At 40.5% G+C, this 19,368-nt stretch overlaps 1 protein-coding gene across 1 annotated transcript in view; it reads right to left on the bottom strand.

The window, feature by feature from the left end:
- Positions 1 to 19,368, bottom strand: part of bmpr1bb (bone morphogenetic protein receptor, type IBb) — a 142,096-nt gene that overhangs the window by 18,156 nt on the left and 104,572 nt on the right. The window contains exon 4 of the mRNA XM_017710746.2: positions 729 to 888. Within this exon, the coding sequence (XP_017566235.1) occupies positions 729 to 888 (160 nt within the window). The remainder of the gene's footprint in view (positions 1 to 728; positions 889 to 19,368) is intronic.

Raw genomic sequence — 19,368 nt, 5'->3', positions numbered from 1 at the left:
TTGGTTTGCTTTACATTCGACTGCCTAATTGTCGAGTGTTAACTTTAGGAGTTGGGCTCGGCCCCTTAGTTCCAGTGAAAGGAACTCTTAATGCTTCAGCACCAAGAGATTTTTGACAATTTCATGCTCCCAACTTTGTGGGAACAGTTTGGGGACGGCCCCTTCCTGTGCCAACATGACTGCCCACCAGTGCACAAAACAAGGTCCATAAAGACACGAATGACTGAGTTTGGTGTAGAGGAACTTGACTGGCCTGCACAGAGTCCTCACCTCAACCCGACAGAACACCTTTGGAATGAATTAGAGTGGAGACTGTGAGCCAGGCCTTCTCGTCTAACATCAGTGTCTGACCTCACAAATGCGCTTCTGGAAGAACGGTCAAAAAATCCCATAAACACTGCTTGTGGAAAGACTTCCCAAAAGAGTTAAAACTGTTATAGCTGCAAAGGGTGGGCCAACATCATATTAAACCCTATGAATTAAGAGTGGCATGTTACTCAAGTTCATATGCGTGTGAAGCCAGATGAACGAATTCTTTTGGCAATATAATGTATCTCCTGAATCCACTTTTACTTAATGGCTCTTTTGCCTGGAATTTAAAATAATGAAGGGTGGTCTCTGACTTTCTTACAGTACTGTGTGCGTTAATAATGTGCAAATAATGTACACGTTTCAATCAAGTGAATTCAAATTTTTCAATTAAACAATACAGTGGATATGGATCTGACCTGCAGGTGTTATTGGTCGAGTCCTCTGGACAGTGATGGTAGCAGTGGCACCACAATGCCCTCTCAGGAACCACTGGCGCTGAACTTCCACTGTCCTCTTTCCGGCTATCCATCGTCACCTTCCCAGAATTCCTCAACAACATGGTGTCCAACACGTTCGCTGCAGAGGGAAGGAAAAAAAGCATGTTTCAAAGAAATGGCCAACAGGCTTGTGCTAGCTCTAACAAGGTCGATAAATCACAGGGGTGTTTAGAGCGCTGTGTTCACACTGTAAATTAGGCTTTCCGCTCGTGTTTGTCATGGCAATGTCGTAGTAGAAACTGTGACAATTTCACAGTGTTCTTTAAAACCAACAGCGGTCAGCTGGGACCATTCTCAGAGTACCTGCCCAGAGCTGTGGTGAGTCCAAAGCCTGTTCAGATAGGCTATCCTGGACACACTCGTGAAGAAAGGCCTTTTTGTGCTCTGTTTATACAGCATGTGTGTGCAGTGTGGTTTAGAACGATTCTTACGCAATATAGTGCCTTCTCGTCCACATCCCTCATAACCTGCTCAGTAGATGAATTACGTAGTAGCTCACTTCGAAACCTGCACGCAAGCGATACCTCAGTTCAAGTGGATGAATGTTAACCATAGCTTTGTGCACAGCACTTAAGCTCTTGCACTTTGTGTATCTTTCATATTTACACTAGAGCTGCACAATATTTTGTTTGTTAATCATTACTGCGGTACTGACCTTTGCGATCATGCTACTGAAGATGGTTGTAATATGCAACCGAGGCTTTAACGATGCATGTTCTTGTGTGTTGTGTACGTCCTCACATAATCCAGACAACCTTGTATTGCTGTTTAGATGAATGAAGCTGTTCATGGCAGTCAATAAACGTCAATAAGCTTGTTTCACTTTTTATTACACACTCCTAAAAACTAAGAATAGCTCAACTAGTTTACATTGAAGTCCCTGTACTTACTGAGTCGTAAGCCTTTGTGTATAAGGCTGGAAGTGTAAGGGCTTAAAGGCCGTTTTCATATGCAGCAAGTCAAGGATGTATGTAAAATGTTTGAGCATGTAGCTTTTTATAATACAAACAGTAAGTACAGAATTTTCGCTTTTTATTCTAAAATTTACACAGGTAATTCAAAGATACTCCAAAAGAGTCGCTCCTTGCGCAGCCGCAAAAAAAGAAAATATGCACATTTCACTGCTGTCGGGACAAAACCTCATATAACCACAATGATAACTTTACAGGAGAAGGAAAAAACAAACTTTACTTTTAATGTAAGCCAAGGGAGCCAGACATTTTTCCAAGTCATTCTGGGCCATTTATTTTGGTCCATTCATCACCAAACTTATACACAACATAAAAGGCAACAGATACTTTCAAAGCTTTCAAATTTCACAGCAGTGATTTGTTTTCTGTGTTCATTTTTTAAAAAGTATGTTTACTACCTTGCTCAGTGCTATTTAATAAAATTACCTTGGCCAGTTATTTAAAAAAAAAGGATGTAGGCAAAAGGTTGCAAAGTTTGGTACTTAGCATGGCGTGCATATTTTTTTTTTACATTATTATTATTATTTTATTATTCTTTATATTTTATTATTATTGATTATTTTTACATCGTGCAATATTTCCTTTTAAATATGTATATATTGCTGTCAGAAGAAAAGCTCCTACCTCCATTTTTGTCATTTTTCAGTGTTTGACTTAATTTGATAATGCTGTTGCCCTTTACATTGACTATACATTTCATGATAAATGGACCAAAGGAAACAGCCCAGAATTACTCAGAAAAAGCTCTGCTTACATTGACTTACATTAAAAATAAAGTAGGTTTTTTCTTTCTCCTGTGAAGTTATCATTTCGGAGATATACGGTTTTTTTCAGAGAGCAGTGGTATGTATATTTTCCCCTATATGTATGTTTTTATTTCTGTCTATGCTGTCTAGTATGTCTATGTACAGTTTATGTTACATTTATGTATAGTTTGCCCATCGGAGTTGGAGAAATACAATCTCATTCAGCTGTGCACTCCTTGTTTAGTCTGAATGACTATAAAGTTCACTTTGGCTTGACTTTGACTTTCTGCGCCGCTTCATCACTTTCTGCTTCCTGCTTCAAGGTTTGTCTAGGAAATGTTCGATACTGCACACACCACATACTTCACAAAATACATATGTGACTACAACTACCAGGAGCTCTAAGGTTTGAGAAAATATAATCTATTGCACGTGTGACCGTGGTCTTTTTGCATTTGCACAGGCTTGGCGATAACAGTGTTGCACTAAAAAGCTCTTTAACTATGGTAATATTCAGTAGTGTAATCACAATATTACATGTCTGCATCATACACGACTGATTTACAAGGCATACAGGGCAAAAGCAAAACGCACAAGATCAACAGGGAAGCCTAAACCATACCACAAGCACCATGCTGCTTGGGCTGTATGTTCCGCATGGCAACTCTATAAGACATAAAAACCATGGCATACACAGTGTTTTTAATGGACTCGGTTGAGTCTGTTCAACTGCGCTCAACTTTGACTCAGGCTAGAATAACAGAAGGCTGAGGCTGAAGCAGAGGAAAAAGCTTTGCTCGTATATATTACTATCAAATCTCCCGTTTCCAGAGCGCCTGTCTTTCTGCACTCAACGGTTTTGGGTGCAGATACACCACAAATGGCTGTTAAGAAAGAACAAAGAGAGGAAGGATTCTTCAGCGTGTGTAAACGTCTGAGCACAGCCACTGGCTGGAATATGCAGGGTGAACAAAAACACTGTAACTCTATGATAAATTCAGTGTTACTGTTTCCAAAGATAAATATTTTGAGTACGTCAACACAGATGACCAGCCTCTTCTTTTAACTCGAGAGGCAATAATTACATGTGTAGTGCTGAACAGGGCTGCGTATTACGGGGGAGGGAATATCATACTGTGATTATATTTCTGCATATTGCGGTTGTGATATAAACACACTGGCAAACCCTTCATGACATGCTTAAAAATTGGCCACCAAATGATGCATGTTTGATGGATCATACATGCTTTGATTCACACAAACTCCCACAGCATCTGTGATTGGGTAAGATGCTCTCAGCAGACCAGGGTTCATTCGATCTTATTTATTTATTTAATTAGCTTCAGTTTAAGAGTTTATTTTGCTTTTATTTTCTGAAAAGTAGTTTAGTTTTTATTTAGTTTCAGTTTGCAATGTCTAGTGTTCGGATGAAAGCTGTGATGGCATGTATTTGACAGTGATAGGATAAACAGCTGCATCATTTCTATACAACACACAATGCTGTACATACGGAGAAGAACTCAATGCATCAAAGTGATAGACTCAGTCTTGCTGACGTCCTTGTCTCTATAAACATCTGCACCAATACATCTTCATGCGTTTGATGTTCTAGCTGTTCATGCACCGCTCACCATCACGTCACTCAAAGCTCCGAGACAGGATGCTGAGATTGTATGCTATGCAGGGAGTGTCACAGCATGGCCGTCAATATTCCCTTTTCTCGTTAGTTTTAGCACTGCCCAAATCCCTTTTGGCATCCCGCCACATGCACAGCACTGTGCAGAAGTCAGAGACCATCTTCATTTAATCTCCGGTCAAAACAGAAAGGGTGCAAGTTATTCGGTTTTCAGTGAGAGGGAAAAAAAAGCAGAAAACATATGTGGCATGCACCCATCCCATAAACCCCGATGATATCTGTGAGAGCCGGCGGGAAGGCAGGGCCCGAATCCCAAACACTGCCGAGGGAAACGAGTGACGGCGGAAGACGACGACAGCCACCAGAGAGCGGACGAAGGCCACGACAACCACAAGAGACATGAAGGCGGGAAGTGAGTCCCGAGCTCGGCCGTCTAATGTAAAGCAAACCAAAGTGGCCTGGCCATGGGACCGGGGGTGGTGCCCAAAAGGCGGGGCATGGGACTCGCATGCTGTCTCCCATTCACTTTCAGGACGCCTTTCTCCACTGTCCTTGCAGGACTTTGTAGTCGTTCAGGTCTCAGACTCTGCCTTCCTGTTAGCTCTCACAGTCGTCAAAATTAATCAAAATTGACAGCCTCAACAATAAATTCTATCATTTATGAGTATTAAGTGTCTCCAATCTTTGCATTGTAAGAGCTTCCACTGTCTCCTCATGTGCTTGTGTTTACCTTTGTCCTGTCCGTGTGCTCGTGTTTACTTCCTGGTCTTCCATGTGTGTTTTGTTTTTTCTGTCCTGCCCCTTTGTTTGGTTACTACGCCCCTGATTGTTCCCACATGTGTTTCCATCTGCGTCTTGTGATCCCTTGTTAGCCCTTGTGTATATAAGCCCTGTGTTTGCCTTGGTCTGTGTTGGTCTTTGTTGTTTGTTGGATGTACTGTTTGATTGTGTTTGCCGTGCTGTTTCATTCTTGTTTGAGGTTCTGTGTTTCTGTTCGTCATGTCTGTCCCGCAATATCTCCGTGTTGGCTGTATGACCCTGGACTGTTCCGACCCTGACCCTGGATTTGCACATAATAAAAGTCGCTTATCTCAGCGTATGCCTCCCCACTCCCCGCTACATCCACACTTTCAGTGACTTTTAGACACTTTCATTTTATTAAATAAACCTGCAGCATTATTCTTCGACACCTCTAAAGTTCAGTCTTGGAACTTGGTTGCGTTTTTTTCTTCCTCTCACAATCCAAGTAACTCTGGTGATGTTGAGTCTGGACTCTAGCTGGTCGGTCCAGTTTCTGAGAACAACAATTGCCTTGTTTGGTGAGCAAATTGTCTATATTATTTTCTCAATCAGCTACACATCGTTTCAGACTGACAGCACTGACTTGTCCTCTCACAGTGAAATGATGGACAGAAACACCTGTGGATTTTTTCAGACCAAATCAAAAGTGGAGTTAGATTTTTTCCTCTCTCTCAAACGAAAGCTTTGTTTTAGCAATGCTCAGCTACACTGCATAGTATTTTGTCAAGTAAAACTAAAAACTCTAAATCTAAATCTAGTCAATAAATCCAATATTTCTCCTGTTGAGATTGTTGTAAGCCTATGTTAAAGATTATTTCACTTATTTCCAAACATTTTTACTTGTTTTAAGAAATAAATATTAGATATATTGACTAGAATTAATATAATTTCACCTGACAAGATACAATTTTATCAAAATTAGAAAAGGTTTTTTGTTTTCGTTCATGTAATCATTGTAATGGGACATAATAGCTTTGGTTTTGTTTTTGCGTTTTTTTTGTAACTTTTCTGTACTTTTCTTATTTCAGTTGCATAACAAGTCAATTTCTCATTTTCCTAATTGTTTATTTTAACAACAATAACCCTGCAGCTGACAATACTCTGTTTATTGACTGGTTGGAGTCTTATCTGCATACTGTGGCCTTCTATAATACCCAATATCCCAATAACGATAAAAAAATTATATATTGTGTAGCACTACAGCGGCAGACAAAACATTCTCCCGTGGATTTTCTGAAGCTCTGGCTTGTATACTGGCTCAGTCCTGGATCTCTTACATTGAGTTTGGTCCATTGAAATAGACTCAGCAAGTGGCCAAACAACTCTCAGACGACCTCAGTTTAGTGACAGTGAAGTAAAAGATTGATCAGAATATCAGCCATGTGTGAGGAGTCTCTGCAGGCCACAGGCATATCCCAGACTACTATTCACACTCACTTATTGTAGGACATAAATCAGATGGCATGGCTGAAACTAAGCCAACATTGATCCACTGCCTCTCACAAGCTCTCAGACACAGTCATTTATTTTGCTATTACACTGTGCACAAACAGGGCTGCCACAATGTCATCCTGAGATATACAGGCCCGTTCACACACGCGCAAACGTGTACGCAAGCAGAACAAAGTACCCTCGTTTAAATACATAACACTGAAATGTGTCTTGCACTGCATATGAAAAAATAAATAAATAAAAAAAAAACCTTCTCGGTTTCCCAAAAGCACTGTAGCATAACCCTCATCCTTATTTGGGCTGAGCGAGAACTCGGTACAATAACACATTGATCATTACACTGTGAGGTTTTAAGGGAAATGTAGGTACACAGATGTTCTGGACTATCTCAAACACCTTTCGCTGACCATCCGAGCTTTAAAAAAAGCCACATCACCAATTTCCAGCGCACCTCGAAAAAGCTCCCTGCGCTAATATCAACAGTTGGGAACACACGGACTGTGCATTAAGCGGAACAGCTTGTTAGTGTTGAGTGTTGGTGATTAATTTGTACTGAGTCAGGCCCTGGCACCACACGGACGGTGTGTACTGTTAAAGAGAACAGCCCGTACCACGCTGACATGGGAGGCGGCATCACGATAAACGGGCAGATGGCAGTGGCCTTGACTGTTACATCAAAAGTGCCTGCGGACCAAGTAGACTAAGAAATACTGACAGAAAAACAACACAAAACTTTCTCAGTCTCCAAGTTCTGTATTGCAAACTGTAGACAGGGTCAGTAGTAGAGGTGTCAACTTCTCGATTCAATCTTCTGATTATTTAAGAATTCTCTCAGATTATTTGGATATTATTAAATATAATTAACAGTTATACTGAAAAGACAAGGGTGGCTGGAAGAACCATTTACTTATTTGACAATACATACATTTTCTAGACAGGCAAACAATGACGGCTGGTTGAACAAATTTCTGGTGCCACTTTATTGCACACTGACAGCCGTTGAGCTTTTTCTTTCCACTTACGAAACACTTTTGCTTCACATCTTTACAGGAAAACATTAATAAGATTCAACAGCTGAAGTAATACAACTTCATTTTTTCTACTCAAAAAAAATTATTATTAAATGTGAATATCTCACAGAGGTAATGAGAATGAGACCAAAAAAATATCTGTATAAACCTTTAACTGCCATACAGACCTGCAACTGATCTACTAAAATATATGAACAGCATTTGTCTGTGTGATTCTTATGACACATTCTTATGGACATGTTTAAGATGCTTTTGTGAGAATTACCTTATGTGAATGCTTTTTGAGCCTCCTTGTGGAGGATTCAGCCTGTTAAATGTGATTGAGTGAGTGAGTGAGTGAGTGAGTGAGTGAGTGAGTGAGTGAGTGAGTGAGTGAGTGAGTGAGTGAGTGAGTGAATGAGGAAGTTACAAGGCAGGTCTATGAGCTGCATGTCCCCCAAGATACAAACAATGTAAACAGACTTTTAATGGTACAACATGGGCCATAAAGTACAAATTAATTAAATGAACGTTGAAGGTACCAAAGATGTATGTACTGCATTTCTACACAAAAAATAGAACATTTTAATCTAGAAGTGATTCTATTATTCTTAACCAGTAGTTAAAAGAGTGGTTTGGCAAAATTTCACACTTACTCCAGCTGTAGTCAATCAGCCGAGACATGTTTGGAGTCTTAATTTTGCTTCTTTAGTTTAAAACTAGAGGAGTGAGGCTAACATTGTTAACAAATGCTAGAACACAATAGTCACCCAAAGAGTCCAAATTGTTTCTGTTAAAATACACCACCAAAACTCTAAATATGCCTAAATCACTTCCAAGTACTTACCAAAGACCTGACTGTGGGAGAGGTTTTGGGGATTTTTACAAAAAACTTTCAGATTTTTTGGTAGATTATTGAGTTCTAGTGTTTGTTACCAATAAGCCAATTAGCTCATGTAAAGAAGAACAATTTGGACTTGGCTGACCGACTGTATCTGGAGCCTAAAACTTGATTTTTTATTTTTTTTTTTACCAAACTATTCAATGCATCACAATGCATTCTTACACCCCTAGTTAGTGGAGAGCTGTGATGATGTTAAAAACTTGGAAAACATTTCTGCTCAGTTTCTGTTAACAGGTTTAACCCTGTGGGCCCACGGGCAGGCCAAAAGTTTTATTAGACACTTCTATAACATAATAATAGCTCAGCCAGTTTGCCTTCAAGTCCCTATAGTTATTGAACAGTAAGCCTTAGTATGAAATAAGCCTGGGATTTTAAAGGTTTAAACAATAAAGAAAAGAGAGGACTGTAGTTGAGTAAACCCTCATCTTGATGGGATTAAAAGCAATATAAATATCCATCCTTTGCATGCTGTTTATTCTCTCATTTGCCTCCATTAAGGTTGTTCATAGCCCCCTCACACCTGGTAAACCCCCTCCATATTTACTGTGGTTGGTATGGGTGAGTGATGGGTGAGTGCTCGACCCCGGATGGGTTCCCAGGGGCCTTGGAGGGGCCCGCAGCTCTACAGGCCCAGGCCTTACAGCCAACAACCGGCCCTGTCTAGCGTCCTGGGATGGAGCTGAGAGAGAGGTGGAGTGTGCACCATTAATAACGCCTGCGCTGTCAGGCAGGCCTTTTAAAGACCTGAGGAGATATAAACACAGCAGGGACCTTACACACGCTCCTGCTCCACCGAATGAAGCTGTTTAGCCCAGCACCTTTAACAGGGAACCCCCTTTCTCTCCCTCTTTCGACTTTCATTTGTCACAGATTGATGAAGTGCTTCTGGAGAACCAGATTAACTGACCGAATGGGCTTGGTATAGCTTCAAATGTCACCCAAATAATACACACACACACACATTTTCTAAGCCGCTTCTCCCTCAGGGTCGCGGGGGGTGCTGGAGCCTATCGTAGGGCAGACAGACAGACATACATAATCACACACACACCCCCAAATAATACAGTAAAACAAAATGAAAGGAATAAACACTTTTTATTCTTTTTAAAAGCACTTTTGTGATCAAACATTTTCAGATTTATTTTTTACAAAGTGTGATTCTTCCAAAGCAATATAAGAACATGACATAATAACCACAATTTATTTACAAAGGAAATCCATGGAAATTAATTTGCTCTGACCATCCTTTAAGATCACAGTTACTGTTATATCCAGAAAGGGAAAGAAGGAACGAGAAACAGAAAAATACAGAGAGCAAGACAGAGAGACAATGAGAGAGAAGAGAGTGAGAGAGAAAGACAGTGGTAGAGAGAGACCCAGTGAGAGTAAGAGAGAGTAAGAGAGAGAGAGCGAGAGAGAGAGAGAGAGAGAGAGAGAGAGAGAGAGAGAGCGCGAGAGAGAGAGAGAGAGAGAGAGAGAGTTTGTAGATTGAGTGGAGTCCCTCAGGGTTCAATAATGCACCATTAGTCTTTGTGGTTAAACAACGCACCGAGCCCATGGCACCTCCACCACAAAACAACCTCATGCAGCTTTTTAAATTCCTCAGCGGCCACAGCACTGTCTCTTCTGCCCAGAGGCTCCACAGGTGACCACACTTCTTCTCCAATAAGCTACATGACTCCACTGTCTTTTGGTGAGTACACAGAGCTTTAATGGCCTCCACTATAAACCTCAAACTAGATAGCAGACACCAGCTGCCAAAAATTTGGGGATAACTTCCTTGTTGTTTCGAAGGTTTGAAAGCTTTTCAAAATTTTCATGTATGCTACTGTCTTCTTTACCATAAACCTGGGGGAATTTTAAACTTAGTTTGAGTTAACCTTGGATTTTGTCTTATGTCTCACGGTGTTTTGCATGGCATCTTATGCTGCACGTCTAATCTGCTTCTACCGGGTTCATTTCGAGATGTCTGATCTCACACTTCTCGGACGAATCAGGGCCTTCTGACGTCGGTGGAGCCCTCTGGGTCACTTTTTCCTTTGTGATCACTTTTTCCTTTTCATCAATCATAAGAAAACTGAGTGCTCTTCAGCAGAGGAAGCGCATCATACTGCACAGATATAAAGAAAATAAAGCAGTTATTATTCCAACTAACACTAATGCAGTGGTAGAAAAGTTGTTGCTTTTTATCGTTATAAATGCTTTACTTTCTTTTTCCTTCTTTGAAACATAAGCCAACCACTGGCTGTTCATCATAAATGTCTTGCTCATGTACAAGCGCAGGACCATTATTTATAACTTGTGTATTTAAATCTGGGCTAACAAAGAAAGCTGTTTTATCTAGTATTTGTGAAGCTAAACTTAATGAGAACACTGTTAGAACACGCTGTATGAGACAGGGCGTTGGTAAGTCTTTAATATGTTAGAATTAGGGACAGACTGATAATGGATATTTAAGGCAGATTCCGATTTCAATTTCTTTACAGCCAAATTACAGCAGATTTTATTATCCTTTTTAAATCAGAATGAACACATCAAACATATAAGCACATTTCCAGTACTTTTCTGTAGCCAAATGTGGGCCAAACTGACACTTTACATTTTTCAATTTTGAATCAGTTGCATATTTAATTACATGAATCAAATAAAGTGCTACATCAAAGATAAGAGGCAATTGCCAAATATAATGTTGATATGACATTTTCATATAGATGTACCAGTAGCATTCAAATACAGTGCACTTACCTACTTCATGTTATTTAAATGATAAAAAACCCAGATAATATGCAAAGTAACCACAAATAAACAAACATCTTTTTTTTCTATTTCTGCCATGTACTATTTTCAATTAATAACATTTAAATGCTGTTACTGCATTTATTTTATATTTACAGAGCATAAACTAGCAAAGCACACAGATTGCTCTAGTTGTACATACTGAAATTGATATAATAATTTTACTGGCTATAACATTGAAGTGGTTTAGCTCCTCTGGCAGCAGATTTAAAGATACATTATGTAAGATGTGGGGATTTGGAGACCTCTCTGGTGGGAAAGTGTAATTGCACACAACATGGCAATGAACATTTGGTCATGTGGGCTGTTTTTCTCACTCCTTCCCTGAGTAGGTGAATCTGATGATTGCAAGCGAGTTGACAGATTCTTCAAAAAGAACGTGAACGTCATGAAACACGTCTTCTGAGAATGTGCATGTGCAAGTTCCATTATAGTCTTCATATCTTCATCAGTGTTGAATATGCATTTAATGTCTAAAAATCAACCTTCTTTTTTGAGTCTGTGGGTGTGACATTAACACATAAAGACACCTCTGAGTTTTAAATGATCATTCCAGACTTTACAGCACTGAAAGTGACAGAAGAGTCTCAGAACAGCCACTGATAAGCAGACAGATTGAGCCCAAGGCCAATTCTCTTTACATCTTCTCAATCACAGCACTATAACAGCAACTTCCAAGCTGTCCATCAGCTCGTTCCTCTCATACAAAACATCAACAAGGCTTGTTGAGATCAGCGATGACAAACCTGCAAGGTCAGGCAGAAATCTGACTCACTGCTGAGACACACAAACGCACACATACACGCACACACATACACACACACACACATATCCTAACTGACAGGCCACACAATCACATATTCACACACAGAGCATCCTACAGTTGTATGTAAAGGTTTGGACACCCCTGACCAAATACCATGTTTCATTGATTTTCTAAGTGAATTACATCCTCTACAGAGAACACCCTTCTGCAGTTACTGTTCATCTGAATTAACATAAAAAGTGCACTTTTTTCCTTTTGTTTCCAATGTTTTAGAGTTTAAAGGATAAATAACAGAAGCTAGCAAAAATGCTTCATCATTGAACTTTTCCCTGTCAACTTATTTCACTCAGAAAATCAACAAAACATGCCAGTAAACTGTTAAAACCTTTGCCTACGACTGTATGAAGAACAGAGCAGGCGCGTGAACCTTCCTGACACACAGCAGACTGTACTAACTGTATTAGTCATGCTTCTGCTTAAGACTACAAGAGTCCATTAAGCGCACTAGGCCTTGCAGCTTTAATTGATCCATGTTCTCTCTGGACCCAAAAAACAGAAGCGGCGAGCAGAACAGAAGCGCTTCTTACATTCTACACATTCTTACTTTAAGTTGGAGACGAACCGTAACACAATGTGGCCATTGAGGTGGCAAATGGTGTCCCACAATTCTGAAGCCATTAAATGAGCTCAAAATAAAAAAGAAAATCACACGTTGATCTCTGTGCATTCTTTGTCCAAAAACTACAATAACTCTAATTTTTGCATCTTTATTGCAGTGACGTTACACTCGATTGACCGTCTCATTTGCCATCGAAATGGTAGAATGAAACCAAAATCTGTCATTCTTCTAATTGCAGCTCACTGTTTACATCAACTCAAGTCACACTTATGGAAGAGTTTAGTGAAAATGAACACCGTACTCTAAATGTAACCCCGACATTTTCTGTTCGACACTTGCTTCTTTATTTTTGTACTTCATATTTTTTTTTATATATTTGCTTATTTCTTTTTTTTTACTGGTAATAGAAGCTTATATCCCATTCAACAGTACCGCATAAACCATGGATTACAGACTTTAAAGACTCCAGTCTTGCTATATTTTTCACAATTATGCGTGGTTCTGTTGTGAACTGATTTTGGACTGAATGTACAGTTCAGCAAACATAAAATGTTCAATTTGTTTTTTAGAATAAAATTCTATTCTTTTTTAGACATTTAGACATTTGTCTCAAGCTGCTAAACATCAAACAGAATCACTTATGTGGTTTGGGACGCTGTATAACTTTTAGAAACTTATATAAAAATAAACTTTTATGTAATATAAAAATAAACATCAGACAGGTTAAAACAGTAGCAACAAGCATCTTGAAGACTGAATTTGAGCCATAGTTTCAACTACTGATGACCAACAAACTCCTGGTTTGAGTCAAGTGTATGATGATTTGTCAGTTTGCACAGTGCTAGTTGGTGTATAAGCTTCCATTACTTAAAATACAACATAAGCCTACAGTTTGAGTGGGAAATTAAGTCTGGTTCTTCACCAAAAGTACCCTCAAAAAATTTGATCTTGCGACTTTAACTGACACACATTGATGCTGTGAACAAAAACAGACGCAATGAGTGTGAGCGTAATAAACTCATTGTATGAAATGTCTGAAACTATATCACATCACAAAAGCTGTTGTCATTCTACTCGGTGTGGTGTTTACGTAGAGTGAAGTGTTAATAGCAGCTGGAAAAGTGAGAATAGATGAGGTCTCACTTAATGTGTGGAACAGACAGCAGCATGCCAGCCGCATGTCACACAGAAGGAGAGAGAAAACAGAGAACAAGCAGAGTCCTCCAGGTGTCGGGAGTAAATCTGGCCGTCTTCAGAAGAGCTCTGACCCTGCTGCCTTCACCCCGGAGCTGAGACGGATTCATCCGTCACCCGGCTGCGCTCAGGCCCCTCCCGTGCTCCCCTTAACCCCCATATACTTCAAAGCTCCCGCCACTCCACGCACAAACAGGGGCTGAGGCCTGGGACGGCGTGACAAAGTGGAGAGCTCCTATCCATCTTCCCCCTTGTCTGCTGGGGTGATCTCCAAACAGAGGCCGTCCTCCCTCTCCCAGCGCGGCCGTCCCACATGATGGAGAGCGCCACCAATCTGTTCCGCATTTGCTGCCTTCATCTGACCTGAGCGTGCACATGAAGAGGCTGGATCCTGTAGCCCCCGTGACCAATGGCTGAAGGATTTATGTGGTTCACATCAAGGGACTGCCTCAAATGCATGCACAGAAAAGCAATGTTAGCCTCAATCAATCTTCTCTGTCTAGTCCACTGTTTCTCCATCTCTGTCCTGGGGGACCCCGGGACTGCACGCTCTAGCGTTTTCCTCGCTCTCACACATCTGATTCATCTCAACAAAGTCATGATCAAGCCACGAGTGGAGAAAACAAGAAAGGCTGAGGTGCAGCTTAGAAGCGCAAACCACTGATTCCACCATTATTATAATTAATGCTATTATTAAGTCCATTGCTTTTAAATCTAATGCTAAACTACCATTTATTAAATCAGCAGTAGAAGCAGTAGCAGTACTATGATTAATTCTTGCTGTTGTTGTCATCAGTGTCTAATGTCAGGGCTATAGCATCAGTTAACGACGCAGTTAAACCTAATCTCCCCACTGTTATTATTATTATTGGTAGCAGGAGCAACATTATTGTTATAATTACTGTTGTTGTTGTCACTGTTAAATCTAATGCTACAGCATCAATTAGGAGCTAGTTAAATCTGATCTCCCTACTGTTATTATTATTATTACCATTATTATTATTATTATTATTGTTCTTGTCATTAAATCCAACCAGATCTGCTCACTTTTAATTACTAAAAGTAACAGAAGCATTATTATTATTATTATTATTATTATCATCCCTATGGTGATTGTTGTTGTTGTTGTTGTAATCATGGCTAAATCCAATGCTTTCATTTCAGCATAGCATCATTTACAGAGCCAGTTAAATCATATCTTCCCACTGTTATTACAAGTAAAAGTAACAGAAGCATTATTATTATTGTTGTTGTTGTTGTCATTATGGTTAACTGTTACACTATAATTAGGAGAGGCAGATGATCTGATCTCCTCACTGTTATATTTAGTAGTAGCACCTGTACTATTATTATTGCTGTTTTGTTGTTATTATCTTAAATCCAACGCTACATTATTTAGACGTACAGTAAAATGTTTCTCTTACGGCTGACTTCTTCCTTCATGTCCAAGCAGTAAATCTAATAACACCTCCCCAACTCCAGCCTAAGCCGCATTCATACTGTCTAGTCTATCAATGCAGTGGTTTCCCCAAATGATCATATTCTACTGGCATGTCTAAACAACTCTGAGCAGTTCGTCCTCCTGCAGCCTGATCACAGATAATTCCTTTCTAAAAACATGCTCCCTGCATCCTGTACGGTCCAGCCAAGCCAATGCCTACAAACACAACCATTGCAACCACTTAATGTTTCTTAAATAAACTGCTCAAGTTTACATGCATCGCTAAGTGCCTTAAAAATCTCTTTGGTATCACTTAGGCCGCTAACTCCTTTGACATGACTCGGTGCCAACTCTGCGAGTCCAATGTAATGGAAACACTTAGTGTATGGTTTCACTTTATTTCTGGCTGTCTAAATAAAGATTAATCACACACTATTTCCATTTGGAACAGTCAGCCCATCCATCTTTGACACCTGTACCTGTTTAGACCTGCAGTTACTGCAGCACTCAGGGCCTTCCCCAGCCCACAGAACCCCGCCGAGCCTCGCCAGCATTCTGCTTTGCATCCCAGTAAAATAATCCGCAGGACACTTTTCCATTTCCCATTCAAAGTGAACCGGATGGGCAAGAGTGTCTTATCGTGGCCGAGCAGCTGGAGCCGGAGGGGAGTACTTGGCCGAGGTCATGTTGGCCCGCTGGCCGCAAGCTCATTTACCTGAGAAACACCTGCGCCATCTGATTGCACTTCAAAGGCGCTCGTGAAAGTCCATCTGATAAAGAGGGGGCGGCCTAATTTGGAGCAGCGCAGGAACGGAGCTGGACAAAGCAGCGGCCTGTGTTCCCTCCTCAAAGGTTACAAGGGGAGCAGGTGTTTTCAGAGACGGGGACTGATAACTCCTGATCCTTGGATACCACGGCGCACTGGATCTTTTATTTATTTACTGGCTTCTATTTCCTGGCCTCTATTCGCTACTCAAAACAAAAAGCCCTGTGTCCGTAAACATGAGCCGTAACAGATTCTGGATATCTACTGACTGTCAAGGGGTCAAACAGTGGAAGTAGATTGGGGATGCATTTCAGATGACCAGATAAAGCAAACGTTCTGAAGGGACATTTCTATCCGGTGTATAGTGAAAGTACATTTGTACATTCACTGGCCACTTCATTAGAAAGCCCTACCTTGTAGATTCACCTTCCTGGTGTACAGTTAGAGCATGTAGCCCATCTGTTGATGGAAAAATGAACACAATGCATTAGCTATTCTCTAGTCCTTCATCAGTGTTTAGTTAGAGATGTCCGAAATGCTCTTGGTAGACGTTTTTGGGTATTGGACCACTGTGATCTACTCATACCAGTGCCACAGAGACAGGGGTGGATAAAAATATTATACTACAGCTCCAGTACTGTGCAATGGAAGTATAGTTCCATGCAAAATGGTCAAAATAGTGATTAAGTACAAGTTATCCATTTTCAGGATGTATTTCTGAGGACTTTTACTAACTGCAAGACCTGGTAGAGCCCCAGACCTGTCCTCATCATCTGAAAAATCCACAGGTGTTTCTGTCTGTTCTTCCACTGTGAGAAGAGAACTCAACACTTTCAATTCACAACAATTAGTTATGTCAAGCAGAAGCGAGCAGATCTGCGCTCATGCTAAGGTGATAACTGTCATGTAAAATGACCTACAAAATAATAAATACATCCCCATCACTATTCCAGAAAAGGAAACAGAGAAAAAAGGAGAAAATCTGCGGATCAAATTAAGATTTCCACACCATGTTTAGACACAGAGAGACCCTCCACGTTCCCTCCAGCCACTATTCTGTCATTCTTCTTATGCGCACGCACTCTCAGGCTCACTATATCAGATGGATCCGGGATAAAGCTGGTTTTCGAGCCATGGACTGACCACCAGTCCAGACTGCAACATCATTGAATGGATTATTTGCATCATGAGAAGCAGAAAATGCAACCAGCTTCAGAGGTGTGGAAAAATATTACAGGCAAAGAGTGGACACAAAAAAATACAAAAAAAAAAAAAAACAGTTGTCATTTTCTGCCAAGTATGATTTGTTTTTACTGATGCAAAAAAATGAACCTTGCATGTAACAGGAAATAAAAAATGCAGGGTGGTCTCTGACTCTGACTGAAGGTATGAGTTTCCAATAAAGTGGTCGATGAGTGACAAAAAAGGCCAGCGGTGTGAGATAATGCTTTGATATCTGAGCTAGTGAAGTTCTAAAATGGGCTCACACGACAAATCAGGGGAAAAAATAGTCATCTCTTATAGTGTACCGGGACAGGGGCATGTGATGAAGCGCGGAGTAGCCAGCGACTCCCCCCACCCATTGCTGTCCCGCTGCAGCTACATGACTGGCCCCGAGTCCAGCTGCCCGCTGTTTCTTCCACACCATGTTTAGACACAGAGAGACCCTCCGCGTTCCCTCCATCCACAGCTCTGCTGTTTCTCTCTCACGCACACACGCACTCTCACGCTCACGCACACAATACCAGAGGGATCCCGGATAAAGCCCCTCATTTCATAAAGTGCCAGGGTCGGCGCCCACCTGTCTCTTGTCCGTCATGTGTATGTGTGTGTGTGTGTGTGTGTGTGACTGTATGAGAAGCGAGCGTGAGCGTACATTACTCTTATTACTCAAACACCTCAGCTTCAATAACTTCATCACACGCTCTGCTATTTGCTTTAGTTAAGTCAAATGTCGCGTTTGCACACGGCTCCATACGAGTGTTTACACACTTTCTGCTTTTGGCATTTCATTTATTGGATGGTGATAATTAGGCTTTATTTCTCTTCTCAGCTGCTCAACACGTAGATCTTAACGAATCTGGAAAAAACACCTACATTCTGCACAATTCACACACAGCTAAACCTTACAGGCCACATGTTGCTCCCTGCAGCACTGCAGACATACAGTAGAAGTTTGGAGTCGTCTGACTGGATATTTGTTCTCCATTATCATAAAGACATTTGATCTTAATACTTAAAAAGAGAGTTTAAAAAAACTTTTTTTTTAAATGTATGGAAGCCCAGAGAGGCCATGAGGTTGTTATAATTTTCTGGATTGTTTTTTTGAGATAAAAAGTTAATTATCTTGTGATCTCAAGATAACAAAGTTGTTTTCTTGAGACAGTGAGTTAATCATCTTATGATGTCAAGATAAAAAAGTTATTTTCTTCAGACAGGGAGTTAGTCATCTTGTGATCACAAGAAAATGTTTTCGTTGAGATCATGAGACAATTATCTAATCTTTAACAACATTGTTTTTTGAGATACAGAGTCAATCATCGTGTGACCTCAAGATAAAGTTGTTTCCTTGAGATAATGAGATAATTATTTAATGATCTCAAGTTAACAAATTTTGTTTTCTGAGATACAGAGTCAATCATCTTGTGATCTCAAGATAACAAAGTTGTTTCCTTGAGATAGGGAGTTAATCATCTTGTGATCTTTAGATAACAAAGTTGTTATCTTGAAATCACAAGGTAATTCTCAAGAAAACCAATTTGAAAAATGTATTGAAAATATTTGTACTTATTTTTTCCTTCCGTATGCATAGATATTTTATCTAACCTCCTCAGAACTATCCCCTGAAAGTTTGGCATCACCAAACTTTTGACTGGTACAGTAATTATCCTTGCCCTGGTAGTAATGAGGGTGTCAGTTAAAGGAAGCAGGACCTGACCCCCCCGCCCCCCCATGTGTGCCTCTGCTGGGCCTCTGGCTCTCCATGTCCTCTCCAAGCCACAGGTGCAGGGGCCCAAGCATTTGAGCAGATCAGGTTCTGTTTAGGGGAACTCGATCCGCGTCCTGTCAGGAAGCCGTCCGGCTGGACCGGGTCTTTTCACTTCTCTCCCATCACTGCCCACATCTCTCTGTTCTTCTGTTAAGCTCTTCCTCCCATTCACATTACACAAGCAAAGGTGGCAAAACCAGCACTTTTAAAGTGAGTGTTTCAAACTATCAAAAGGACATGATGTCTATCCCAAATGTTCTCCACCTGCCAACACAGCCAAGACATGTTTGGTCTATAGTTCTGCAGGAAAGTGAGGCTAACGTAACAAGTAATCAAAGCTTATATCTTGTTATTAGCATCGTGCAAAAGTGGTGAAGTTGTATGTTGACTGGTTCACGTCTCTGACTTGACTGAAACCTGAGACTTATAATACAAGAAATTTCAGGCCAAGAAAATAAGTCTCCTACC

Source organism: Pygocentrus nattereri, chromosome 18, assembly GCF_015220715.1.
Source record: "Pygocentrus nattereri isolate fPygNat1 chromosome 18, fPygNat1.pri, whole genome shotgun sequence".
Lineage (NCBI taxonomy): Eukaryota > Metazoa > Chordata > Actinopteri > Characiformes > Serrasalmidae > Pygocentrus > Pygocentrus nattereri.
This window is presented reverse-complemented; position numbering and strand designations above follow the sequence as displayed.